Source organism: Haemaphysalis longicornis, unplaced genomic scaffold (genome assembly GCF_048455015.1).
Source record: "Haemaphysalis longicornis isolate Haplotype H1 unplaced genomic scaffold, Haemaphysalis longicornis Haplotype H1 scaffold_2, whole genome shotgun sequence".
NCBI classification, from domain to species: domain Eukaryota; kingdom Metazoa; phylum Arthropoda; class Arachnida; order Ixodida; family Ixodidae; genus Haemaphysalis; species Haemaphysalis longicornis.
Window position 1 is genome coordinate 279,004,092 of NW_027526295.1, and position 27,901 is coordinate 279,031,992.

Here is a 27,901-nt window from a genome sequence, read left to right on the forward strand (position 1 = left end):
CCTATAATTAATGCTGAATGAAATGCGCACGCAGCGTCCACCCGGAACAGAAGCCGTGATGTGCGTTGGCCAGCTATCTCGCATTCCATTAGGCGCGCAAGCAAGAGAAGCATGACAACATCGCTGATGCATTAACGACCGCACAAATCACGTTTTATTGCTTCGCCCGCGAGGACGGCAGCCGGCACTGCCATCTGCTGCCGAATTAATCCCCGGATTAGCGCGAGGGCGAATTCGCCCGTCCCGGCCGGTCCCCGGGCCCCGCAGATCCTTCTTCGATTCGGCGTCGTCGCGGCGGAGGATGACGGGAGCGCAGCGTCGCGCGTCTATTCGTCCCGCGAAGGCACGCCGCATTTACGATTTGCTTGCGGGTCAGGTCGGCACGGAAGCCAGTGGGGCGTGCCGATCGGCTGCCTCATGGGAACAAGCAGCATGCTCGTTCACTCGCTTGCTCCTTTGAAGCACAGCTTCGACACCGGTCTTCACGATGCAGATCGGTTGCGAGCCCAGTGGACGTAGCGACAGTTATAGGCCATGTGTACTGGATACACTTGTGCAGAGGTGCCAACAAGGTGTGTGAGTCTGCATAGCTTGGCATTCCCACGTGAGCACGAAGGTTCGCGACGGTGTCCACACTGTAGGCTGCAACTTAGAAGCGCTGACTTCAGTTGGATGTAGGCGTTCTTTCATGTTCCGTACCTAATGTCATGACAATTTCGCTGCGTAGCCTGTAACATGGTGGGTTACTTAACATACAACGCTATTTGGCCATAACATAAAAGTGTACCTTGGGCGGTGAAGTCGCTGTGCTCCTTAATGTGTTTATACTCGAAGCGTTTATGTGATCCGCGCGTTATCCTTGTGTGCACTCAACTTGGCGTAAACAGTGCAGATGTGCGGAGCTTGGCGGCCCATTTTTCTTTTTTTTTTTAACGACCACTCGTTCGGGAAGGGTCGAAGCAATACTCAACTGCTTGTTGCGTAGTTTCACCTTGAGCCACCAAACCAAACAACCGCCAGGCACAATTCGCCGAAATATTTGCTGCGTACGGTTCGCCACTGCATGAGTACGCTGTTTTGGCTATGGGCACCTGGCAAGATGTGAAGTGCTAAACTGAAAACAGTCAGTGTTACCCGCACATCATCAGTGTTCTCCTTCTCTCGTCACAACACAGCCCAAGCGCGCACGGCGAACCAAACTAAACTGACTGCTCCCTCAAATTCAACGAAGGCGCCGGCTTTTCTCCTCCCCCGCGGGGGGCGCATGTCATGCGAGGGACGACGCGTGGCCCCTTCCGAGCAGGCGGGATCACGCCTTCCCGGCCAGAGACGACGTTCGCGGGTCGGAACGCGATCCCGCTAATACCCTGAGCCACGACCGACATTCTAGACGCCTCTTCCGAAGGAGCCGAGTCTTCACCCTTTAATCCCTTCAGGCATCCAGGCCTCATTCGTTATCTTGCAGGCCCCGCGAAAGCAGGCTGGTTCGCCCGCTTGCAACCGCCCGCGCTGAGGGGTCCCTTCGGCACAGCACGCTGCTATTCCCACTAGCAGGCGAACATCGGAACGGCGAATTCAGGATCTCGCTACAAAAGCATTACGGGGCCAGACGAGGCCGGAACAACAACAAAAAGACTAAGTTACAGTACAGAAACGGGGCCGGTGATGAACAAAAACCGTTCAGCGATCGAGAGAGCAAACGGCGACGGGACGGTCCAAACTGAAGTCGCTGCTGTATACCCACTGCAGCTTGGCACCAGTTCAATAGAATTGCAACATACTACAACTAGCGAGGTCCTTAGCGTAGTAATGACAACTAATGCACTATTAAGGCATGTCGTCAAACCCCTCGCTGTTTAATTAATCCGCGAATATGGCGTTATAAGAAAGCAAGGCACAAAAAAGCCCCCGCCGGCGATTTAGGGGCACGCTGACGAGTCCAAACCAATCTAAGTTAATCCCTCCCCGGCCCTTGAGTAGCTACGGCGCATTGAATACGCATTTGAATTTCGAATCTCGTTGTTGAGCAAGATGCTAGCACGGTCGTCTCCAGTTTCCCAGACTAAGCAGCTGAACGAGATCGAACCAAGGCTAGCCAACAGCGGCCCACTCTTCGAACCAACTACACGACCACGTAGAAGAGGCAACTTCGCGACCACGCGGGATTCCTGCGAAATCTATGAAGCGTAGTAGAGCGCGGCAGCTGTATGCCCTTTGCGCGTAAGCGATCGTTTGGACGTTGCCTGAACGCCGTCCAGAGCTCGGCGCCAATAAAACAACGAAGCAGGAAAAGACGGCGGCCGGGTATAAATCTCCGCGAAGAAGGAATGTCCGTCGGCATAATTTCAAAGCTCGGGAGAGGTGCACGAGCGCCATTTATCACGGCCAAATCCCGCCCGAGTGCCTGCGTAATGACGAAGGCGCCCGGCAACCTCCGCGCGCGCGAGGCCCGACTGAACAGCGCGGACACGCGATGCATATGGCAGCGTGCCTGTAGCGCCCGCGGGCACTATACGCGCGCATAGCGTATGCGCACGGCGCGGTCCAGCGGGGACGAGATAGAACGTGAGAGCGCGTAAAGATAGCCGCCGCCGTATATGGATATATACATAGATATATGTATTGATATATATATATATATATATATATATATATATATATATATATATATATATATATATGCGGTTAACGCACCGCACCGGTTATGCGGAGATGTGGGTTCGAGTCCCGCTCCCGGAAAACGGCGGATTTTTTCTCGACTTATATTTTCGCCTATTTATCAATGAATCAAAGAAACGTGACAAGCACACGTCATTCGGCCCTATTATATATTTCGAAAAAAAAAAAAAAAAAAAAAAAAAAAAAAGCCGAATAGCACTGGCAATGACGACTGCAACCTTGATATGTATCTTTACCGAGTCCCTCGTCCCGTATCTCTCTGTTCTGCTACATGCATTACGAGGCACTGGCTCCAGCAGTTCGGATATGCCAATTGCTAACCCCGACCTCCGACCACGTTCTACGTGGCGGCCGCTGGGAAAGAAGACGTTCTACGTCTCCCGCGGTAGTCGAGGGGCGGCGCTAGTTGACCGGCCTCAGAGCTCTTGTAAATATAAACCCCCGCTTTAAAGTCGAGAGAGAAGCCGCTGTGGGGATAGCGTAATTGGTTAACGCACCGCACCGGTTATGCGGAGATGTGGGTTCGAGTCCCGCTCCCGGAAAACGGCGGATTTTTTCTCGACTTATATTTTCGCCTATTTATCAATGAATCAAAGAAACGTGACAAGCACACGTCATTCGGCCCTATTATATATTTCGAAAAAAAAAAAAAAAAAAAAAAAAAAAAAAGCCGAATAGCACTGGCAATGACGACTGCAACCTTGATATGTATCTTTACCGAGTCCCTCGTCCCGTATCTCTCTGTTCTGCTACATGCATTACGAGGCACTGGCTCCAGCAGTTCGGATATGCCAATTGCTAACCCCGACCTCCGACCACGTTCTACGTGGCGGCCGCTGGGAAAGAAGACGTTCTACGTCTCCCGCGGTAGTCGAGGGGCGGCGCTAGTTGACCGGCCTCAGAGCTCTTGTAAATATAAACCCCCGCTTTAAAGTCGAGAGAGAAGCCGCTGTGGGGATAGCGTAATTGGTTAACGCACCGCACCGGTTATGCGGAGATGTGGGTTCGAGTCCCGCTCCCGGAAAACGGCGGATTTTTTCTCGACTTATATTTTCGCCTATTTATCAATGAATCAAAGAAACGTGACAAGCACACGTCATTCGGCCCTATTATATATTTCGAAAAAAAAAAAAAAAAAAAAAAAAAAAAAAAAAAAAAAAGCCGAATAGCACTGGCAATGACGACTGCAACCTTGATATGTATCTTTACCGAGTCCCTCGTCCCGTATCTCTCTGTTCTGCTACATGCATTACGAGGCACTGGCTCCAGCAGTTCGGATATGCCAATTGCTAACCCCGACCTCCGACCACGTTCTACGTGGCGGCCGCTGGGAAAGAAGACGTTCTACGTCTCCCGCGGTAGTCGAGGGGCGGCGCTAGTTGACCGGCCTCAGAGCTCTTGTAAATATAAACCCCCGCTTTAAAGTCGAGAGAGAAGCCGCTGTGGGGATAGCGTAATTGGTTAACGCACCGCACCGGTTATGCGGAGATGTGGGTTCGAGTCCCGCTCCCGGAAAACGGCGGATTTTTTCTCGACTTATATTTTCGCCTATTTATCAATGAATCAAAGAAACGTGACAAGCACACGTCATTCGGCCCTATTATATATTTCGAAAAAAAAAAAAAAAAAAAAAAAAAAAAAAAAGCCGAATAGCACTGGCAATGACGACTGCAACCTTGATATGTATCTTTACCGAGTCCCTCGTCCCGTATCTCTCTGTTCTGCTACATGCATTACGAGGCACTGGCTCCAGCAGTTCGGATATGCCAATTGCTAACCCCGACCTCCGACCACGTTCTACGTGGCGGCCGCTGGGAAAGAAGACGTTCTACGTCTCCCGCGGTAGTCGAGGGGCGGCGCTAGTTGACCGGCCTCAGAGCTCTTGTAAATATAAACCCCCGCTTTAAAGTCGAGAGAGAAGCCGCTGTGGGGATAGCGTAATTGGTTAACGCACCGCACCGGTTATGCGGAGATGTGGGTTCGAGTCCCGCTCCCGGAAAACGGCGGATTTTTTCTCGACTTATATTTTCGCCTATTTATCAATGAATCAAAGAAACGTGACAAGCACACGTCATTCGGCCCTATTATATATTTCGAAAAAAAAAAAAAAAAAAAAAAAAAAAAAAAAGCCGAATAGCACTGGCAATGACGACTGCAACCTTGATATGTATCTTTACCGAGTCCCTCGTCCCGTATCTCTCTGTTCTGCTACATGCATTACGAGGCACTGGCTCCAGCAGTTCGGATATGCCAATTGCTAACCCCGACCTCCGACCACGTTCTACGTGGCGGCCGCTGGGAAAGAAGACGTTCTACGTCTCCCGCGGTAGTCGAGGGGCGGCGCTAGTTGACCGGCCTCAGAGCTCTTGTAAATATAAACCCCCGCTTTAAAGTCGAGAGAGAAGCCGCTGTGGGGATAGCGTAATTGGTTAACGCACCGCACCGGTTATGCGGAGATGTGGGTTCGAGTCCCGCTCCCGGAAAACGGCGGATTTTTTCTCGACTTATATTTTCGCCTATTTATCAATGAATCAAAGAAACGTGACAAGCACACGTCATTCGGCCCTATTATATATTTCGAAAAAAAAAAAAAAAAAAAAAAAAAAAAAAAAAGCCGAATAGCACTGGCAATGACGACTGCAACCTTGATATATATATATATATATATATATATATATATATATATATATATATATATATATATATATATATAGAGAGAGAGAGAGAGAGAGAGAGAGAGAGAGAGAGAGAGGGAGGGAGAGAGGAAAGAGAGGGGTCGTGGGGGGACCGGAAGATATCTTACTCCGCTCGGGGCAGGAATTGTCATGCATATGCGCGAGCGCATCTCTTGGAGCCTGCCCCGGCGGAAGTCGCCAAATACTCACCGAACGGGAGACTCGATCGGTGTCTCCCCTTCCTTGTGATACGCGATTATCCGGTGGCAGCCGTGGATGCACGACGGGACCTGTTACGGAACCCAGCATCGGCGGTGCCTATTGACGACCTCCGCACGGGCATACCATATCCCGGAAATTACGGGTATTCCTAAGTCTGGAGCTTCCGGCCACGGGTACACTGACGAGCTATAGTAACCTGTACATGCAACGGTGATGCAGTGTGCTGACATTCAGCACTGCATACACGGCATTTCGGTCATTGCGTGCATTCCTCAAGAACCCAATACAGTGACGTTTCGTAAGGGCGGTATTTCGCTTGCCATTTAGCTAAAAACAAGCTCAGCGAGATAACCTTGTAGAAATATGTAGGACCCTCGTGCGATTACTGGCCAAAGTTGACCCTCCCGTAGAGTGTGGCTCGCGACTTCCACCTCTCTTGAATTTATATAGAACTATCTCTTAAAACTTTATACCGAACCCAAAGCAATTCTCCACCTTCAATTCAAGGGCTTTCGATTATTTGGTCGTGGAAGTCACGCGTAGTGTCGAAGCTCTTGAACATGGATTGAGCTTGATGTCGCCCTCGTCGGCCGCTGTACACACACTTTGAGTCGCAATAAAGAATAAATTCGAATTGAAACACCACCACCCCCCTTACGCTCACGAGGTTTTAGTTCTTCGTAGAAACTCGACTTGCATTTGGAAGCTAACACCAGGCTTTGCGCGTATATAGCGTCTGGCGTAGCATCTATGATCCACTCATGGGCAGCCTTTGGACGATGTAACGGCTCGCAATGAGCGCGTGCGTGCACGTCAAACACTGTATACGATGCGGTTCCATAGCTGTACTCGCGCATTTCCCGACGTAACTTGGCTAAATGAAGTGGAGGCTTGCAAGTGCAATAGAAGGTCAGATATCACGACCGAAGAAGAGCGAGCTAAAATGGGGCCTGTCACTCGGCGATAATTAGCGCCACCCATCTGCCTTTTGCAAAACAGGTTGAACTTCTCCGCAAAAGGTATACGCAATGTTGGTTTCTAAGCACGTCGAGCGCACAGTGCGGATCGAGACTGGAGAGCAGACGTTAGGTGAAGGCACGCTGTTTCAAAAACTTTCGTATTCTGTAGTATAACGCGTACAATGCGTTCGAAAACGCATTGGCCGCTTTCACCATTTGTAGCCAGTTTTGAACACGTCGGTGCGCGTTTCTCAAAGCGTAGGCGAGGCTGCATCTCTGGCCAACCCTGGTACAAACGTGACGTAAACGAAGTTAAGTGGCCACTTGCCTCGCAAAAATTAACCGGCAAGTGCCGTCAGCATGGTTGACACAGCCTAGTCCAATCTTCTGTCTTTGAAAATGTGTTGCTCGCAGCTATTTCCGCGTAGTGTTTAGGCGTGATTATGGCGTGTTGTCTCGATTCCAAGTTCCTGCTTTTAGACGACACGAAGAAACACGCCGGATAAGCGAGGCGTATGTGGCATAGCTGGCCACAACCTCTCCTTTTCAACCAACCTTTGTTTCGAAGATGTGAGTGAGGTTCATGTTCTTTACGCCTGGTACTATTGTTGACAGTAAAAAAATTTCCGCAACCTGATGTGGTGTATCTCGTCCCGACACTGAAGACGACGACGAAACCAGGTGAAGTACGTTCTCAAGCTGCGTATTTACACGAGTGAACTTTTAAGTCAACAAGTAAACATTAAACATTAAAATTAATGTCCTTAGCTACTGTATTTGTGCAGCGCGTCACTCCCGTCAGCGTAGGGCCCTGGCCTAAAAACTCAAGCGGTGGACCCTTCTAAGCCGAAATTAGCAACACGACTCGGCAACGCCGACAGTGCAACGTACTCTTGAAACCCCGAGGATCAGACCACGAGACCTCGCGTCTCCCGTTATTCTGCGGTTACGTAAGCTCCACCCACGGCACACATGTCAATCAGCATCCACATCGATATGATTGGTCCCATTCACACATACGTGTGCACGCTGGGGCGCACACTTCTCCAACCAATTCGGAGCGCTCAAAAACTCTCTCCCTACCGGAAGAAAAAAAAATATCGAAAACTAGCAGGGGTAAAAGACACCAAAACAAACAACAGCGCAGCAAATACACGAAGAATTAGAAGCATCCCGGTCGCCGCGGAACCTTGGTTCGCGATGCCCCAACGCAGCACCTGAGTGAGTGAACGCAAAGTTCCCGAATTATTGCAGCCTTCTCGACCCACTACGCACGTTGTCATATCGACGGAGCTGAACTACGCCTGACTGAGTGACCAGTACACACACAGGTGTAGTGGCCAGTCAGTCGTTTTATCCTCCGCGAGTGCTACGGCGGTAGCAATAGCACTCCACCGTTCCAAACCGCCCGTTGTAAATATGGCAACAACCCAAGGCTGCTCGCTTTCAACGAGAAAAAAAAAAAAGGCACAGCTTGCACTAGTGGTGCAAGGCTGGTGGAACAGCACAGCTGGCGGCCCCTCTCCCTCCGTCGGTGGCAGGCGGCCGGATCGCTTCGTCCGCAGCCTCTCACATTTCTCCCCAAGCGGACCGCGTTAGCACGCCCTAGAACCGGCGGCAAGCGGCTTCGCGAGCTGTCCTGTGCTGCCCAGTTGAGACGCGGATGCACGTGAAGTGGCGAGTAGAAGAGCACGCGAGGGATCACGCCACGAATGCTGCGCAGAGTGTTCTCGAAGGTCGAGCTGGCCGACGGCGGGCGCTCCTCACAAGACACACGCTCACGTGCGCTCGGTATTTTTTCTTTGTATTTTTTTTTCTGGTAACGCTCGGCGGCGGAACTACAAGCTTAAACACCTCTGCTGTTAAAAGACAATCATGCACCCCTTGATCTAACGACGACAGTGGTTGAAGATGAAGACTTCTCGTGAGGAGGAGGAGGAAACAACTTTATTGGGAAAACACCTGCTCCGGGGACGCGGCCTAGGACGTCGTGATAGCTGGGCCCCTGTCAAGGCTTACTTGCGCGTCCTCTGTTGGAGGAGCACTTTCAGGCCGTTGACGGTTCAGGGCAGCCATCACCAGCTGGACGGCCTGGAGTTGTGAGTTGTAATTGACATCTCTCGCTGCTGCTGTAAGCTGCGGCGGGAGCGTGGTGCCTTTCGCTTCTTCTGGATGAGTGAGGGGTTCGTTGGTTGCCGTCTGAGTTTGGACTTTGACTCGTTGATCTTTCACTTTGACTGGCACGCAGTTTGGACTTCTGATCGCAACGGCTTTGACTTTGACCCTTCGCCATTTGATTTCGCACGGAGAAAGCTTCGCGTTCAACCATCGCCGTCGTTAGAGGGAGGGGTGCATAATTTTTCTAATTTTTTACGTCTATGCACCCCTCTCCGGATCCAAACTGTTTCGATCGTGCCGCAAGGGCGCAATCGGAAAGCCACCCGATTCGTAATGCGAGGGATTCAAGTCCGATTTTGACCACGGGAAGCGTTTCTTGCTTCTTTCACTTCACCCACGACCACCATCATCGTCAAAGAAAGTTGGCTTTCCTGCAGATCGTTTGCTACGCGACATACGCCGTCAGTGAGACATTGAAAGCTTCGCTTTAAAACTCAAAATGACCGCCTAAAACTCTGCAGCTCTTCTATCTTCCGTGATTCCTGAACAATGCGCTTTAGGATTCTTGAAGTGGCTAATGTTACGATTGGTAAGCTTGAGTGTTTTCTCTCTCTCTCTCTCTCTCTCTCTCTCTCTCTCTCTCTCTCTCTCTCTCTCTCTCTCTCTCTCTCTCTCATACATTTAGCTTAACGGTTTGCATACGGCACTTGCCAGCTTTTTTTTCTCAACTAGCCGGCTTTATGCGCTCTTCCAAATAACTGACGTCAGTGCTTTGCATATTGCCCTGAAGGGGTTTTACGTCAAAGGCGAAGCGCTTTACTTATATGTTACGAAACGCTCTCAATACTAATGGGTTCAGGTTTCCCCAAATGTCCTTTAGCGCCATGGCGTTTACCCAGCATGCTGACATGGCACGTTACGCGCACGTGAGATTGTTCAGTTGTCAGCTCAAGTAATTCCTTTCCACATATCAAACATAAGAAGAGTGCTGAAAAATAGTTCGCGTTTTTTTTTTTTAAATAAGCCGTGTTGCTAAACAGGTCTTTTTAACGAATATTGTCGTGTATTGAAGAGCAAGAGCTAGCACAACTCATTGTTAAGATGATTGTGTTTCGACTTATTCGTAAAACTAGTAATTAAAATGCAAAGATAGCACGAGATAGTACTCGCCACCCTGAAACAACCTGACTGCTTGCATCATACTCAATGCATCCTCCACTCCTTCGATCCTATCAGCTAGCTCGTTCTTGACCCTCCACCTCTCCTTCCCCCCCCCCCTTCAAATCTCACTCCTCCTGCTGCTGTGTCATTGCGAGAAACAAAAGAGACCGGTCCAACCCTTTAGCGTTCGCATTGGAACTGCGGGCTGTTCATCTGAATTCAGGTGTGGTGAAGAAGCAGCGGTATTCTCGGTGTTAACCTTTGACTAGGAACATTTCCTCGGAGTCTTCGCTGTAATCACCACGATGGCGACGGCGATTCCGAGGCGCACGCACGGACGAATTATTACTCGGAAGACAGCTGGGCCTACAGCTCTCAAAACGCGCTGATTTATAGGATCACTTGTGTTCGCGGTGCCACCACATGTGCCGCGGTTCAGGAAGTCGGTCCCAGTGCTATACAGCTGACGTCACGCGATGCGTGTGTTCCTCGCAGCTCGCGCCCACCGGGGAAATCGTTCTACATACGTGCAGCCGCCTTCAGAGCTTTTTTCTTCTTCTCCACAAGGAGGGGACGGCTGACTTTTCCGCGTTCCGGCCGCCGGTTCACGCAACGCGTGTTTGGTTGCGAAGCACGTCGCCGCGGCCTCTCCACTGGCGGCCGGCCACCGCAGGTATCCCTGATAACGCTCAATACTCCAGCGCCTTCGCGGCTGTACAGGCGTCGGGGCCTGTAGTGAAGTCCGCGCTCTGCAAGTCTCAACTGCCTTCGGCCGGCTCAGAAAACAAATGGCAAAAAGAGGGGGTCTTCATATTTCATCGGTCGCGGCGACATGACGAGTCCTAGCGGGCCCCAGCGCACGCGAGTGCTCAAGCTCGCGAAACGTTTAAAACAACGTGCATGGTAGCGTGCCGCATTGTTCGTCGCTTCTGTTGCATATGATGTCATGCAAAAAGATTCCTGTAACATCTTTAGAATGCAATGCGGACGGTACGTACTACATATATGCCAACAAGGGCAGTGTCTGAGGTTGCATGCCGAATGAGCCACAAATGTAGAATCGCGATACACGGCATGCTTCCTTGCGCACGAATTGCGATTGCGACGCAGGAAAGAAAAACGGTTCAGGGAGAGAAATTGCAGGGTTTGATCCGCAGGTAAACTTCGCCAAGGCAATTGTGTCTCGGGCGCAGTGTTTGTCTTCCTTCTTCTGTATGTTCTGTTAGCGCAATTTTCTAAACTTCGCCAAGGCAATTGTGTCTCGGGCGCAGTGTTTGTCTTCTTCCTCTTTATGTTCTGTTAGCGCAATTTTCGTAGTTCAGTGTGCCTCGTCTCTATTTATTTTGTCCCTCGAAATTATTTATTGATGAGAGGCATCATGAGATATTTTTATGTACTTATAGAAACGAACTTGCATACCGCGGTCATTGTATGCCGTGCTTTCAGTCTAGCGCTAGGCGATCCCAGCTGAACAAACCCTATGTTTGCACAGACGATGCAGTGATGCACAACTATACTGGCGTGTGCGACCACGCTTCCCGCTTTTTTATAACAGGCTATACGAACCAACCACCTTGCCTGACATGTTCACATTTTGTCTTCATGAACCTCCACTTCGTCTTGTTTGTCCGGTCGATACGGCCTACGTGCAGCGAAGACAACTAACTGGACTCAGTCATGGTTGCGAACTAAACACTTTTATCCTCATTTGCTCGATTTTCTCATTATAGAAAAGACGCTTGAGAAGGGCTATGTTTGACCCCTTCCACAAAGCACACCATCCTCCACCTGTTCAGGTCCATACGCTCCTGCCCGTCTGTTTTCATGGCGCGGCTATAATAGTGTGCATAGAGTTTCTTAATGACACGCGTGTAGTTACTCCAACGCGCTGGACCAACCTGAGCAGCCAAAACCTATATGAACAGGCTTGTCATCCTCCATCGTGCAACCATACTAGATAAAAAGGCCGTTTCGCTTTCTCCTCGCAACTCGCTATATTTGCCGCATCGGTGAAAAACCTGACTCGATAAAAAGGCCGTCACATGCATTTATTCATTTGTCGCCATTCGAGATAGCAAAAAACAGCTATATTAGATAAGTCAACCAATAGGGAGCGTAATCTACCTACTGGCCTGACCAGCGTGACTTCTGTCGTTCGGAGAGAACTCAGGTCTTCCCCCATTACAGCCGATGCTGTCAGAGCCCTTGGGATGTCCTTTCTGTACGTTTTGCTGCCGAAGTGCGACTGAGCGGATTTCATAGACAGCGACCAACGGGATAAGCCAGGGGGATATCGTGATGTTTGTCATTCTGCGATACGGCCTTGTTACAAACGCGGCTGCCGCGTCCTCAAATTGAGGCTAACACATATACATGATGCCCCGGGATAACCTCGCTTAATTAAGTCAGCGCCAACGCCTCTTTAAACGTCCCGGCAATAAAATGCTGATCCATCATAAGCAAGCTTGCGCAAGACAAGGCGAATAGTTGTGTTCGGATGCTCCTTCTGTACCTAACTGCTCGTACAATTGTTGTTACCAAACTATATCACGAAACTGTGCAATACTTCTGGTTCCCGCACCAGTGTAGCTACAGCCAGGGACAAAAATTTTCTGGGGTATTTTTAGCCATTACAATGAACTTCTCTATTGCCGGGTGTCTGAGCACGTGACGCGCATTGAATCACCGACTCTCTTTTAGGGATGAAGCGCCATTGGCGAACAAAAAAGTAAATTCTGAACCACCGGGCAAATGAGAAATTAATTTCGGTCACAGAAACAGCGTTCCGTAGGCTCTTGTGACTAATTGTGTGTGTTTGTAGTTGCAGTCTGTTTGCCAGATACGAACGCAAGGGAGCGCAACGGCGTTCCAAATACAGTGAAACCTCGTTAAACCATACCTGACGGGGGCGCAAAGAAAGTACGCACAGTGGAACCTCGTTAAACCGTACCCGTATAAGCCGTATTTCTTTTTATGCGCTCTTAAACCGAATCATCGACTCGGTTTCCCTCCAACCTAGTGCATTCAGATAAACCGTAGCGCCAGTTAGTATGCATACTTTCTTCACGTCCCCGTCAGGTACGGTTTAACGAGCGTTCACTTTACTAACCGGCACTACGGTTTATCCGAATGCATTAGGTAGCAGGGAAACGGAGTCGAGGATTCGGTTTAAGTGCGCATAAAAAGAAACTACGGTTTATGCTGGTACGGTTTAACGAGGTTCCACTGTATCAGCCCATGCATGTTTCTGGAAACGAACGTACCGTTATTTCAGCACACTATCGCTTTAGTATCGTGGTACAACAGGCGTCCATAAATCCCCCAAACGAGAGTAAGCGAAGCAAAGTGGAGAGGACGGTGTTAAGCAGCAGAATACAAGACGTCGCCGAGCCGCTAGATTACGTCGTCGTGCCAAGCGTGCTCCCGACTTTAAAAAACGCCTCGCGTAGAGGGAAACCAACCTCACGAAGTGGCGCCGAGAGGAGCCGCTTGCGTCGTGAGACTGCCGAAGAAAGTGAAGGGGAAAAGGGAGAAGACACAGGAGGCCCGACAAACGAAGCAACCAAAAACAAAAAAAGAGAATGGAGCGAGAGATAATCCAAGGCCACAACATGAGCAATCTCTCTGCGATAAACCGCGGGCGCACGCATGCATAAAGGGGCTATCAAAGCTTCCGCGTAGGGACAATGCCAAGTTTGGAGCTTGTGCAACTGAACCGGGCAGGATTACCCACTAGGCCTGTGCACGACCCGCGACACCAAACACCAATGGCCCCTTGGCGCATTGCACGCTTGCCTGCTGGAATAGAAACACTTCTCAGGAAAGCCTGGATGAACCAAAGCTTCCCTTACAGCTTGTTAAATTTCAGGGGCAAGCGCGTAGCCCGAAGCACAATTAAAGAATTCAAGGCGACACGGACTGACGGGAAGCTAAGGCTGTAACTATGCTGTTTGTGCAGCGCCGCGGCCACTGCTCCATGCCAGAAACTACATTTTAATTGCCGCTAATGGCTACCATTCCTGCTTTATTTTTCCTATCTCTGGTCCACACTTGCAGCGAACCCCAACTTAGTCACGCAGTTAATCCTTGGAATAACGTGCGCACAACTTTTCCCATGGCGGTGTTCTCAAGGCGAGCCTATCAAGACGATAAATTTTGTTCGTGTCCCTGCCAAGTTTTGTACACGCAGATATCCATGCAATTCAGCGTACGCTTCTAAACACGTTATGCTGTACCGGAGATTGAAGCGCGTAGGATAAATAGCAAGTTCTTGTTTCGTTTATTTCCTTTCTTTTTTTTTGCGGATCATGATCACCGTAACCATTTTGATAACCAGAGAAAAATTCAAAGGCACTGTCTTGAGAAAAAAATGGTCAAAACGCGAAGCTTTCTCCCATGCAACCTGAGTGAAAGTTTCAAGTCCAAAATCCAAACTAGTTCAACCGTGTCCGAACGGCGCAATCGGATAGACGTGGGCTTCACGACGCCAGGGACCCAGGTTCACATCCGAGCACGGAAAGCGTTTTTTTTTTCTTTTCTTCTTTAAGCGCTTGATGTGCTTTTGTGGAAACCCATCATCATCATATTTTCGTGCAACGCATTGCGTAAAGTAGGCTTTTCTGCAATGCGTTCTGCTCGGTCGGACATCAAAGCCACCAGTAAGGCACAGAAAGAGAAAGCTTCGCTTTAAAAATCATGACGGTGACTGTTCCCGTTAAGGTATGCCGCGCTCATCGCGATCAATTTAAGCCGCGCCAGCCACAGGCGCAAGTCACGTGGAAGCATGTCAGAGACCATCCAACGCCTTCTGGATTATCTAAAAGCATCCGCGGTGCATTTATAATCATAATCACCATCATCAGACTGCTTGTGTCTACTGCAAGGCGAAGGCTTCTCCCATAGTCATCCAGCCGTTGCTGTCTTGTGATGCATGTTCATTATGTGCAACCGAATTTTCTTATTGTATCCCTCCATGCTCTCTCTCTCTCTCTCTCTCTCTCTCTCTCTCTCTCTCTCTCTCTCTCTCTCTCCGCCGTCCATGCTGAGCCCAACTCCACCTCTTCCTACTATGTCCCGCCCTAGTTTTTTCCTTTATTCTAGAGGCTCGCTCGTTCTCGGTCACTGAGCGTTCGTTATTCCTGCCATCCTTATTTTCATTTTCCGTTGAGTCGAACCAAGTTTTCTTCAAGGCGCTTAGTAAGGCACGGTGTTCCTGCCGCATAAGTCATCACCGGGAGCACGCACTGGTTGTGTACCCTTCTTTTTTTCTTTTTTGTGACAGAGGTAGCCTACAGTTCACTCTTTGATCATGGTCGATGTCCTTAGCCCATCTCAATTGTACGCCGGATTTCTTTCACGTGGCGGCGAACGGCACTGACGACTTGTCCGAGATAATTATGCTCTTCAATCACTTCCTAGGGCAAAACGTAGGTATTTCTGCATGTCTGTTTAACATTACTTTAGATTTCCTAATATTCATCTTTAATCCTCATATGTATAGAGTTACCCGAGTGCAGCTCCTGGAGCATTTCTTTACAGTTCTTGGCCCAATTCACTGAACGAGCTAATAGAGTTTTAGCAGTCCGTCCGTTCCGTTCGTTACGTTGTTACCGGGTTTACCGGGACCGGTCTGCGCCTGCGCGCGGGGAAGGGCGACGAGGAAGGGCGAGGAGGCGCGGACATGGCGAAGGCAGGCCGGCGGAACTAATCCCCCTACCGTGACGAATGCCCAAGTTCTCAGACGGGTCCCGGTTAACACGCTAGCAACGTACGCGACGGAACGGACGGACTGCTAAAACTCTCTAATGTCTGCAAACCGCAAGTATTTTCCATTAACTCGCATCCCTACACAACAGTTCATCCCAACCATGTCGCCAGTCCGGTAATAAACACATCCTCGCACTACAACAAACCCGCCCACACGGCACATATGGGTTACGAAATAAACGTCTGATTCTGTAAACACCAGTCCCGTACTGGTTCAGCATTGAAGGAACTCAGAATGGAGGAGACTTCGGTATAACGAAATTTCGCTTTATTAGATGCGACGGCATCTCATTCACTCGCCTTGTCCCTCCATACGGCGTCGTTGTCTGTCCACACCCCTCCCCCATTCTCCTCGCCGCGCGAGCTGTGCTCTCCGCCGCTCACCCCCTCTCCTCTCCGATAGCGAACACTCTCTCGCGAGGGGCAGTGGATTGGATTCGATTGGATTGGCTTGGATTTGGATTAAAGTGGATTGTGTTGCGTCATAGCCGCGCCACGTTGCGTCATAGCCGCGGCAGGGGGTTCACGGCACGTTTCACGGGATGGGAGAATCAACCTAACGGAAACAACAACGCAACCTCCTATGCGTCGCATCTACACAGGGGTTCCCGCGAGGGGAGGTGGGAGTAATTTTGTGGTCCCCGCTGCAGTGCACTGGGAGCAAATAATGTCATTTCTTAATGTAACACCGCGTATAACGAAGCCAGTTTCTTGTAACGAAGATTTCACTGTAACGAACCTTACTAGGAATGGGCGGACGTGCTACTCCTTCACAAGAAGAGTGAAAAGCTCCCGACCAGGAAACGAGTCTGACAAGAAGGCACTGTCTCTCCAGATCGTTTACAGCCTGTCTGGAGTAGGTAATAACGTAGGAAGCACTGCGTTACTACATGCAGATAAGTGACAGGCCTAAGGTCAACTGCGTTAAGAGACAGTGAGGAGGAGGCTGCGGCGCGGCTTGACTATCTAGCTAGAAGGCGATGAACTACCGCGATACAGAGCAGAAGCCTTTAGTCTTTGCGATCACCATCACCAGCTCTGACATATATGCAAGTGAGGCGGCGCGCTGGCGCCTTTGATCTCGCGTTAGGCATGGCGTTTAGGTAAGGAGTCTCTGACCTTGGCGGTGGCCAGCAATGATGCCATTTCCGTGTCTAAATTCAGTCGCTGTGCGTTTCATGGCAATTCAATTCCGTGTTTGCACCACTGCGACATGCATGGCAAACCTGATGGATGAATTGCGTTCATTTAGTTAGCAGAAACGTAAATATGACACTGCACGCACATTGTCGAAATTTTCGGTAACGAAGATGAAGCAGGAGTCGTCGAGGTACATTTGCCTAGTGACACGATCACGCTGTATACCAGCAAATTAGTCATACTGACATTCTATTCCCCCTTTGTATATAAGAAAAAAATCCAAATTTGCGCTTTTAGAACATCGCACTTAGGTTTAATTTGATAGCGAAAATCGTGCAAAGTAGAAAATCCAATCGGTATAGTGAAGATAGCATTCCCGTATCGTGTTTTCATCATTTTTACAAGTGGACAACGAGTAATATGCGCAGGAGTACGTATGGCAACCTTCACTAACTCGAACCCAGCTACGCTGCAGGGCAAAAAGAACACGAAAACTAGCAAATGGCATCACATCTGAAGTTGACTCCTGAAAGCACGCATAGCCGGAACTAACAAATGGAACCCAAGGTCTTTAGCGTGCGAAGCTTTGGAAACAAATACAAAAAATACCAAAACACACCAAGGAATTTCCTACCCAGAAACAGAACTTTTCCCATGCCAACCTCTCGCCGGCATAATTTGAGTACTTCGTGCTTGCTTGAGCGTTTAGACACTCGAGGAGCGAGCGTCTGCTGGAATGTAAGAACAGGGCTGAACTGTGGACACGGTGTCTTATTACACCGAACGAAGCCGCATCGGCCAAGTCTCGATGAAGGTGAAATGCAAAACGGTGCCTCCAGTGACACCGACGTCTGCATCAACAGAACACGGACGGTCGAAAGTACTAAGCCGCACTTTTCCGCGCCGCCCATCCGTCACCGAGTTATCGCTTTCCGTAGAGACCCGCACAGCATATTCCCAGGGAAACCACCTTGCAGAGCCAGTATTTTTCATTCATTTACTTCACGCACGTCAGCACCAATCTCGCGGCCCGTACGACGTGTAACATGTGTGTCAGGATGGTGAATTCACTGGATAAGGTACACAGAATTTCGTTTTCGGAGACGTGGGAGTTCGAAGGCAAGATGCTGCGGCGCAAGAAAAATCGCTGAGATGCGTAGTGACCCCACACGAAGCTGCATTCCCGCACTTGGAGGACTATTTTTTTTTTTTTTGCTGTTGTTAATATTACCGTTAATCCGCATACTCGTGTATTCCGCGTCGACGGTAACCATGAATATGTATACCCATTCGCTCTATCCGTTCGTTTCCCACAAAACAAAAACACGCCAGAAACCAAACAAAAACGGACGGCATTCGGCGCTGCTCCTCAGCTTCGCTCCAATCGCGTAAACGAAGGCCGTTCTCGTGATTTGGATGCGAATATGGATAGCCGTAATCACTGCTCGGCTCGCAACAGCCACTACGGCCGGCCGAGGCGGCGATCCAAAGCGCAGCAGAGTGTAAAAAACTGGCGAGCGGGGTCTGTGCGGCGCGCCGTAATCGACCGAGCGAAGAAATGGAGGGCAAGGGAGGGGGGGTTGTAGGATCGCGAAGAAAAAAAAACGGGGGAACATAGAAAGAAGATGGAAAGAAAAGGGAGGTGACAAGAGGATTAAATACCCCCGGGGCGGCATTCACTCTCCGTACGAGACTGTCGAGGAGATGTGACGGGCCATAAGGGGAACAAGGTCGCATTGGAGGAGTGAATGCCGCTATGGCGTAGCGGCTTTTTGAGCGAAATCCGCTACTTGAGAATGAACAACGACTGGGACGCGTGCGCCTGCTGGTGAGGGGGAAAAAAGAGAAGACGGGGAGAATCCGCCGAGGAGACGCTTTTCTTGATGTCTTGGCACGGCTTTCACACAACCCGAGTGTATTCGGCTATTCGCGCACCTGTGGGTGGCGTCAGTAGTAAAGAATGCCACTTTCCCCTTTTGTTTCTATTTTTTGAGAGCCTAAATGAAACTTCCAGCATTGCTAGTATTTTCAGCGTGTCGAGATTAGGGCTCAGCGTCTGTTAAAAGTTGTATTAAGATTAAACATCTGGCTTTAATTGGCTAATTGATCGATTAATCCGTTGCGTTGGTTTAGGAAGAGAAATGACTAAAAATACTGTCTTATTAATTTTTATAATAATATAAAAAAATAAGTCGATAAGATCGTTGGCCTGTTGACAGAAATTCCGAGAGAGGTAAGCAGGTCATCACCATGGCGCTGATGCGGCCAAGACGTCTATCACCGCGTTCGTCGCTCACACTTTTTGAAAATCGAGAACATAGGCACTCGATGTAATTACGGGGGGGGGGGGGGGGGGGGAAGGTGGGGGTATGGCGCGCTGATTAATCGTGGGTTACTTACGATAGAGTTCGTTTATACAACGACCAAACGGCGCGAATGCCCTCTCGCCAATTTTTATACTGTCTACATTTGTATTAAGAGAATTGCCATTTTCTTGTCTGTGTTGGCTATAAGCTTTCGGTTTTAATCACTACAGTCCTAAGCATACTTGCATCGTTTTCTGTTGTGACGTCAGGCGGGTTATTTGAACATGAATATGATCCTCGAATTAATAGATTAATCGGAAGGTTAATCGATCAACCACCCATCCCTAGTCGAGATACAATATTCGTTAGGTAGTTATAAACATGGAGCAAACGGGACAGAAAGCCGCGAGCTCTAAAGACAGGGTACACAGTTTTATCGATTCAAATGACAGTCGTTCGCGAAAAAAAAAAAAAAAATGTCTGCATCAGTGCACGCTAAGTAACGCGATGTGTGTAGGAGGAACAGAACATGTCTACAGTTGCGTTGTTCCTGTTACAGGCATCATACGAAGGAGACGTGCACAATGTGGGTTCCGTTGCGATGGGCACATCCACAGTATGGGTCTCAGAACGCCCGTAGAGGAAGTTCGAGGAACAGCGGATTAGTCGTGAAACGTAATCCACGGACCCCCCCCCTATCTCCAACATGACGCAACTGCTGTCACACAACTCACTGGTGACGCAGGGTACTAATTTAAGAGTTATTATCAGCTAACGAACGACATGAAACCGTGACATCGTACTTTAAGACAGCTACTGTAAATATCATGCAAATTAATTCCGTTTCGAGTCAATGGGCCGCATGTTCCGTTAAACTGTAAATAAACCGTTACAAGGTAAAGCGATGTTATCTTCGTGGTTTCAGGTTTGACCAAAAAATGTCAGCAATTAACTAATGCCTAACTACTATAGCGAACGGCAGAAGCGGGCTTTATGTCACGCAGTGCCATCGTATGGTGTCCTTGTTCTACTTTGTACGTGGCAGCAAACGCTGAGGTGATAAGACTGGTTCGACTAGATTATGATGTACATGGTCATCTGCTATAGCTGCGATTTGTATACGAATAGCTTATGGAGTAGCTCATCTCGCGACCCTGGTGGAACTTCTTCGGCTGCACGAGAGTCGTGCAATGAAGAGAGCCCATCAAAGCAGGAAACGAATGATGTGTTCAATACAAAGCGGGCGCGACCTGGATAAAGTACACGTCGACGTGCCTCTAACATACTGAAGCTGGGGGAGACTTGCGCAACTCCACTTCGTCGGTACCGCTTTCGCCCGTCTCATCTTGTGTGCAGTTATTTCGCCGGTATAGACAGGGGTACTAAAAATGGCATTTTCTGTGTCTGGTTTGTTTCATTTCGGTCCGATAACTTCGCCGCCTAGCCTTTCGTGCCACGTGCAATGGCGCAAATCAAGGGGGTGTCCACAACTTCCGGCATCGACCGAATATTTTTTAAAACCTACAGTCATAAAAACAAAATGGCCGCCGTGGCATGATGCGTCTCCCGTTGTGATTTTTCTGTATTTACGCCCCTGGTCACGTGATGCAACTCGCAGCGTTACTCAGGGGCTTGTCAATATGCTTGAACCAGGCCTCTATAAAAAGGATGTGTCTACGTAGATGACAATCTGCGTACTGAATACAGGTGACGTTTTTTAAGCGATAAAACGATGAGATACTTTCACGTGAACCAGCACGCCATTAAAAAACATTCCAGGAAAGATTAACTCCAGATAAATTTCCCTAGCTATAAAAAGAAGCTTCGGATATTGATTCGCAGGTAATTGAACAAAATCGGTAGAAACTTGAATGGTGGCGTTCGCCGACTTTTTGCAGCTTAGTTTCGCATTTAATTCGAAAATAAATTAAATGTTTCTCAAGGCTTGCTAAACCAAGATACAACTAGTCTTAAAAATTCCACCTACGTGATGGGCTGTCCCAATCAAGGTCACTGTCGTTAAATAACTGCAACCAGAAGAATATTTACCGATATGTGTAGTTTTCGGGTGGCGATCAGTTTCCTCAGAAAAAGAATGAATGAAGAAGGCCTGAGCGGAAACGAACGCGTTGCGACTGAACGTTTTCACTCGTGCCAGCCCACTAGTAACATTCGCCGGCCGCGAAAAATCAGAACAGCGACGACACACGTAATCGCAAGCAGTACGACGTCGCATGCACGGGCACGCAATCACTACCGGAGTAAGCGCGGTAGCCGCGGCGCTTTTACGTTGTATGCAAACGCTTTCTAGCGATCCAAGCCAGTTCCGTAAGCAGTTGACGACAAGCACGCTGCAGTCGTGACCTTGAGCCACGCGACTGGGAACGAGCACGACGGAGGCGAGACCGCGCAAGGACAAACTCCGTAACAGCGGCGTGGTCGGGCTCCGACGCAACAAAACAGACTCTTTAGGAGAACGCAGACCGCGCTCACGCACCGCAAGGAAGGGGGGGCACATTCCGGAAGGGCTACAGCCGGGGACACACAACGTGTCGAGAGAAGCATGTGGTAAAAGACACGTCCTACCTTTCGGGGAAGCCCGCAATCACGTGGCGTCAAACGCGCCGTGGAGCACGAGGCACACAAACATCGAACATAACAAACAGAGAACAGCATGGCACTTGACACCGGTGCAGGTGGGGGCGGCGACCCCGGCCCCCCGGCGGAGGCACGGGGCACACAACACTCGGGGGGGGCAGGGAGGGGGGTGCGACATCCGAGCAAGGGGGAGGGGCAGCACGACCACGGCGAGGAACAACGACGGAGGGGTTGGGTAAGCAGTGGAAGACACGTACCCTCTCGACGCATGCCCATTTTGAGACACTTTTTGAGGCGGCAGTATTGGCACTGGTTCCGATGGTGCTGGTCGATGGGGCAGTTTCGGTTTCCGCGGCACGTGTACGTCAGGTTCCGTCGCACGCTGCGCTTGAAGAAGGACTTGCAGCCCTCGCAGGTGAACTGGCCGTAGTGCTTGCCAGAGCTCTTGTCGCCGCACACGACGCACTCGATGTTGGCGTGCTGTCCGTTCTTGTCCGAGGACGAAGACGAGTGCGGCGTGCCCGGCGGCAGCGGCGGCGGCAGGCCGATCACCAGATCGGCCGGGTCCACGGGGTCCCTCCAGGGCGTCATGGCGAGCGCCATGGTGCGTCGCGCCCAGCGCGCGCTACGCGTAGCAGCAGCGGCAGCGGCGGCGGCAGCAGCAGCAGCAGGAGCCGGGCCACCTCCGGCCGGCCATGGTTCACGGGGCCGATTAGTGCGCCTCTGCGCGGCGCCCCCCGTGCCGCCGCGGTCGTGCCCTGGCGGGATCTCTCGGGGCACGGGCGGGACCCCGGCGCTCATTGGCTGCCGGGGCCACCCGCCGGGCCGCTGCGCATGCGCACACGGCCCGCCTCCCCCGGACTCGCCCCCGTCTACCCGCCGCCGCCGCTGCCTCAGCGCCGCTGCTGCCGGGCAACCGGCGGGAGGCTCAGCTGGTGAGGCGCCAGGGCTGCCGGAGGCGGGTGAGAGGTGCGCAAACCTGCCGACCCGGGACCCTGGGTCGCCTCTCCCGAGTTGAGAGGTCGCGCGTTCTCGGCGCGCGCGCGCCGGCTGCACACTTCGTGGTCGCGTGGGCGTGCGCGCCTAGTGGCGCTCTCGATTACCGCGCGCGGCTTGAGAATGCGCTCCTGGAGATTCTGGCGGGCGCAGGCCTGTTTCGCTCAGCTTTCTGGCCGAACGACAATAAGGCACGTGTTTTCGGCGACTGTGTGGCTTGTGCGCTATGTGTCCATGTCTTCAATGGTTTGACATTGAATTCAAAAATGACACTGATGGGAATGCAGCGAACGTTTCCTCAATAAGTTCTCTTGTTTTAATCTCACGCTTAGTCATTTTTCTTTTCTGCAACAGTTGATTTGCTTGCTGTAAACCTTTTTATTTTTGTTCTCCTGCGCATTTTGCTTGTCAAGTTTATTTTCCGATTTCATGCTGCGCGAGCCTTGTTTTCTTTTTTCATTCGGTTCACTCCAACCTTTCTGAAGGCAGGTATTTTATGTTGTCGCACTTCCTCCCATGGTTCCTGCCGAACGTCTGGGGTAACCAGAGCACCTGTCATTTCACAGGGTGGCTAGCTTATGCCATGTCAGGGGCAGATCTGCTACAGCCGTTCTCCCAAGCATCTCAATCTACTCATGTGAACTTTCTGGCTTGTCAAAGGAGGGGGCGTGATCTCTTCGAAATTATTCGAAACCAATTCAGAGGACGTATTTCGGAAGCTGGACAGAGAAGCTAGTCGTACGGGTGAAAAGAGTATAGTGGAGCCCTTTCAGTGAAGAGGAAGTTTAGTAAAGTGGAAGCGCTTCGCTAAAACTTAGCTGTGGGCTCGGAGATAAAGAATCCTAATATAAAAATCACGCACCCCGTCTAACCACGATGATGGTTGAACGCGAAGCTTGCTCGTGACGGATTCTTTGGTTGTCGTCTGAGTTTGGACTGAGGTTTGACCTTGTCGATATCGAGCAATTGAAATCGAGACTCCGGCATCATAACGCGAGAGACCCAGGTTCGCTTCCGGCCACTGAAGCGTTTTTTTTTCCTTCACTTCACCCACGATAATTCATCATCATCGTCAGAGAAAGTTGGCTTTCCTGCGGGGAGTCAGCCCGTTACAGACGCCATTAGTGAGAACACTAAAGTTCCGCTTTAATAGCGAGTTTTAGCTGACCGTTTTTCACGGTCCTCCCCGCTCCGATAGCAAGCGGGAGTGCCCGTGCGCATGCGTGGCGCGCTTGGCCGCGAACAACATTGTCTCCGGTTTCGCCGGACCGTCGAAAACGGTCAGCTAAAACTCTCTAATAACAGACAACCAAGGTGTTGCGCAGCCCTACAGCCTGGCAATGGGACGTGGGTACAATCATTTTGCTCGAAATGTCAGTGCGGTCGCAAACCACGGGGAAGGAATCACGTGTATACTGGTGATTGCATTACTGAAGCACTCTAAGATAATGCACCAGGCTACATTATAACAAAACGCCAAAGAGCTAACGATATACTTTTGAGGCTAACTTTGGAGCAGACACTTCGGCGGTTATTAAACACAGAAGAAAAAAAGCTTGGCCAGTCCTATGATTCCAGAGGGCCTGGGAGGGGGGCGGTATGGGCACCTCGTAGAGAAAGCACTATGAGTTGGAGAAACTCATCTCGTGACACTTTTGTTCGAATGAAGAGGCAGTGGCGTGCGATGCAAGCGACCTGGCAACAGGTGGACCTTACTGTACTAACGAAATGGATAACGAGGGGCGGGCTGAGAAGTCATCGCGGGGGGTCAGAAGGTACGACTGGTAAAAAGTGCGGTGGAGGGCTGAGGCGAGTGCATCGACATCGGCTAAGATAAGAGTGGACAGAGTAGCAGTAGGAGCCTAAAGGAAGGTACTTCGTCCTACAGGGGACACCGCAGGATTGTTATGTGCGTTTGTGGCGGAGCCTGACAAACGTGCGTCCCTCCGGCCCCCCTCGCCTCGGTGTGACATTAGAAGGAGACAGCGCTGAAGAAAGGCGAGGACTTCGGCCGACCGCTTGCTGGCAGTTGGGGAAGAGCCGTGTGAGCGCCTTGGAATTCGGCCGCAGCTGCCCCCGAGGACGGGCTCCGAACTGCGCTGTTGCGGACGCGAGGGGAGTTCAAGCCCGGGGAGAGGGGACGACAGAGTCATTTTCTGCCCGTCCGGAAGCCGAAAGGTGTCGGGCGCAGAGTTTATAGTAGTTAGCACCTTTTATTCTCCCATCACTGGTCCGTGATCTCCACGACAGGCTGCTAATGGTAATTCTTACGCCGCTGAAACACCGCGCGGTGTTTGTCGCCAGCAATTTATCACTGAAAAGTCGCGATTCCGTCAAGCCCGCACAGTGGGCGTGAAGCAAGAGAATGGTAGAGCGTACCTCATGAGAATTGTTATTTCTACATTGCAGAAGCCACATAGATTTTACAGCTTCAGAAGGAAAAATCTGTTTTCTAGAGACGGTATATCGGGCACAAAGTGGCGTAATCAGCATGTTTTAAGACACGAGGAAACAAGGATGGGCTCACATCGGAAACACATTTTTTCACGGTATCAACGCAACAGGTGCGAACAATCCAGCCTTAAATTTTGACCATTAGCCGCCCATATTGCCGCATGTCATGCGCGAAGATACCCTGTAGAACGTTAAGGCTATTTTAGTCATGTTCACACTCAGTTGTCATACCCGCCGCGGTGGCTCAGTGGCTACGGCGTTGCGCTGCTGAGCACGAGGTCGCGCGTTCGATTCCCGGCCGCGGCGGCCGCTTTTCTGATGGAGGCGAAAGTAAAAACGCCCGTGTGTACGAGATTTCCGAGCACGTTTAAGATCCCCAGGTGGTCAAAATTAATCCGGAGCCCTCCACCACGGCGCGCCTCATCGCCTACATTGCCTCGGCGTGTTAAACCCCATATCAATCAATCAAATCACTTCGGTGTCATGCAGATGAAGCAGGCTTTTCGGATAGGAGCCATTGGACCAGAGCTGGATTTCGCAGAGAAAAAGGGAGAAGAGAGAGATGCAAGTGTTCTTGGTACGTGCACCCCTGCATTCAAAGTAGCTTCACACGTGCAGTTTGTTCCAAATGTAGCCTGTTGAAAGTGGACCATTCGTGATAGTCAGCGCAGACGAAAACAGGACAAGAAGAGTATACGGACGGAACGGGCAGTGTCCTGTTTTTTCTACTCTTTTTGTCCGGTTTTCTTATACTCTTCTTGTACTGTTTCGTCTCCGCTGACCATCACGGAATATATATACCCCAGCTCGCCCATTGCGCTACCTTATTGAAGTGCACCATTATCAAAGCTTATTTAAACGCACTCCATTGCACCCAACCTGGTGCATTTGTCAACTAAACAGCCATTCACTCTTCCGTCCTTCGCAAAAGGAAAAAAAAACTGCTCTTGGTTATATTTTGTTGCTCGTTTTTTGCCAGCATAGCCGTACAAAATAAGTGTACCGTGCAAAACCACTTCCACCACGCGACACTACACGCGTGCGTGCGGTGAAGTCTGTCCACGCGACGTCGACGGAAAGGCCTCCGCTCCCGCCGTTCTTTCGGGGATCAGGGTCCCAATGACCCCCAACATTCCGAGCCGCTTTGTCACCGCTCGAAGAATGCCCTCCCCCTGCCCCTGTTATTCCCAATAGCCCCGGTCGTTCGCAGCCATATTTTCGTTCATTCAGTCAACCGCACGCGTTTTCCCCGGGGCGTTTTCTATATGGCTCCTGAATATTTGCTTTTTAATATGCCCTCCTCGGGCCACGGGCCGGCGCGGCAGGCGCCCCGCGCACGACGCATTTCCTTTTATGCACCCCCGACCTCGTCTCCCCGCGTCGTCCCCCCGGCACGAGCAGCAGCCAGCGGAGTGATATTCTCCGCGGGTCCTCGGCGCCAATTTATCTGCTCCTTCTTTTCCTGTTCGTTAGCGAGGTCCCTCCGTTATTCCCTCCCGTTTTTTTCTTTCTCCCTTATCTTCTTTATCGTTGGACCCGGCGAGCAGAACGCGGGATCAAGGGCATAAGCGGCCGCACGACGGAGGTGGGGGCGGTGTTAAGACCGCAGGGGTCGAAGCTCGGGGGTCGACCGACCGACCGACTGCCGCGGGGGCTTTAAACCGCAACCAACTCGGGCTTCCTTCCTCCGCGCGGCTAGCCATCGCTCAGCCGGCATGTCTGCGGCTGCCAACACGCCGACCTCTCCTCCCCGCCTCCTCCTCCCCCGGCCGCCGGAAGCGCGACGGAGGGAAGAAGAGGAAGCGGACGGGGAAGGAGCGGGGAAAAAGAATCAAGCCACCGACCGCGGTCTCTGATGCTGCGGTGGGGGCCAAGCCGCAGTGGGGCAAAAGACACGGAGTCCAGACCCCCCCCACGCCGTGACTCATGGGCTGGCGATCTTTTTTTATTTTGCCCCCCCCCCCCCCCCCCCCTCACTACCCCGTGCGTGCTTGTCTGTGCGCCGCAGATATGGGCACGGTATGTGTATGTATGCATTCGAAGAGCCGCATTGCATATCGCGCGCGCCCCTTTGCTCTCGGCATGGATGTCAAAGAGCACGGTCCCGGGGACAAACCGGTCTGGGCTTTTGCTGTGTCTTTTCTGGGGAGGCTTCTGTCTCCTCCTCTCCTTTTGTTTTAGTTGTTTTGATAGGGTTAGGGTTAACAACGCGTGTCGTGCCTGTTTGCGTTGCAATGAGGGCCCCTCTCCAGGTGTCTCAAGCAGCCGCAGCCGAGGGCGGCACGCATGACGTCATTGAGATTAAACCGCTGCAGCCCGTGTCAGCCGGGTGTCATTCAAATGCGGAGCCAAATGGTTTGTCTGGACAGCGCGCGTGCCAACGAGGACGTAAGGAGAAGCCGGTAACACGCACAGGCGCCTGCGTCTGCTTTCGCCTCTCCGTGTGCCCTCGTTGGTGTGCGCGTTGTTTCGGGTTAATACACTGGAACCAAGCAGCCGTTACTCCAGAGTGCGAAATCATTAAACTGAGGTGCACGCATTTCAGCCTTGTAGGCTGCTGATAACGGACAGGCAGCAAGTAAGCCAAGTTGAGCATAGTGTAGATCATCTCTGAGCTCCTCTATTCGATTCCTTACACAGGATTGGTAACAAATCGCAACAAAAAATGGCCCAAGATTTTGAGAATGCTTTGATGGACGTCGGACCTTGGTCGTTGGAAAAGCGGTGAGCCTCGCGTATAGTCATGCACTGCACCTAAAACACCGATATTGAAAAAAACAACAATACGTTAAGAACAGTAAAGAGGCTCCGAGCGAAACATGTCGAG

The 27,901-nt window shown here is 50.8% G+C and overlaps 2 protein-coding genes across 2 annotated transcripts in view; one reads left to right on the plus strand and one right to left on the minus strand.

Moving 5' to 3' along the window:
* Positions 1-22,458, minus strand: part of LOC144170750 (nuclear receptor subfamily 2 group F member 1-B-like) — a 154,046-nt gene extending 131,588 nt beyond the window's left edge. Inside the window, 1 exon segment of the mRNA XM_077700731.1 lies at positions 21,882-22,458. Within this exon segment, the coding sequence (XP_077556857.1) occupies positions 21,882-22,425 (544 nt within the window). The 5' untranslated portion in view covers positions 22,426-22,458.
* The window catches only part of LOC144170751 (uncharacterized), a 492,715-nt gene that overhangs the window by 228,279 nt on the left and 236,535 nt on the right, over positions 1-27,901 (plus strand). The window lies entirely within an intron of this gene.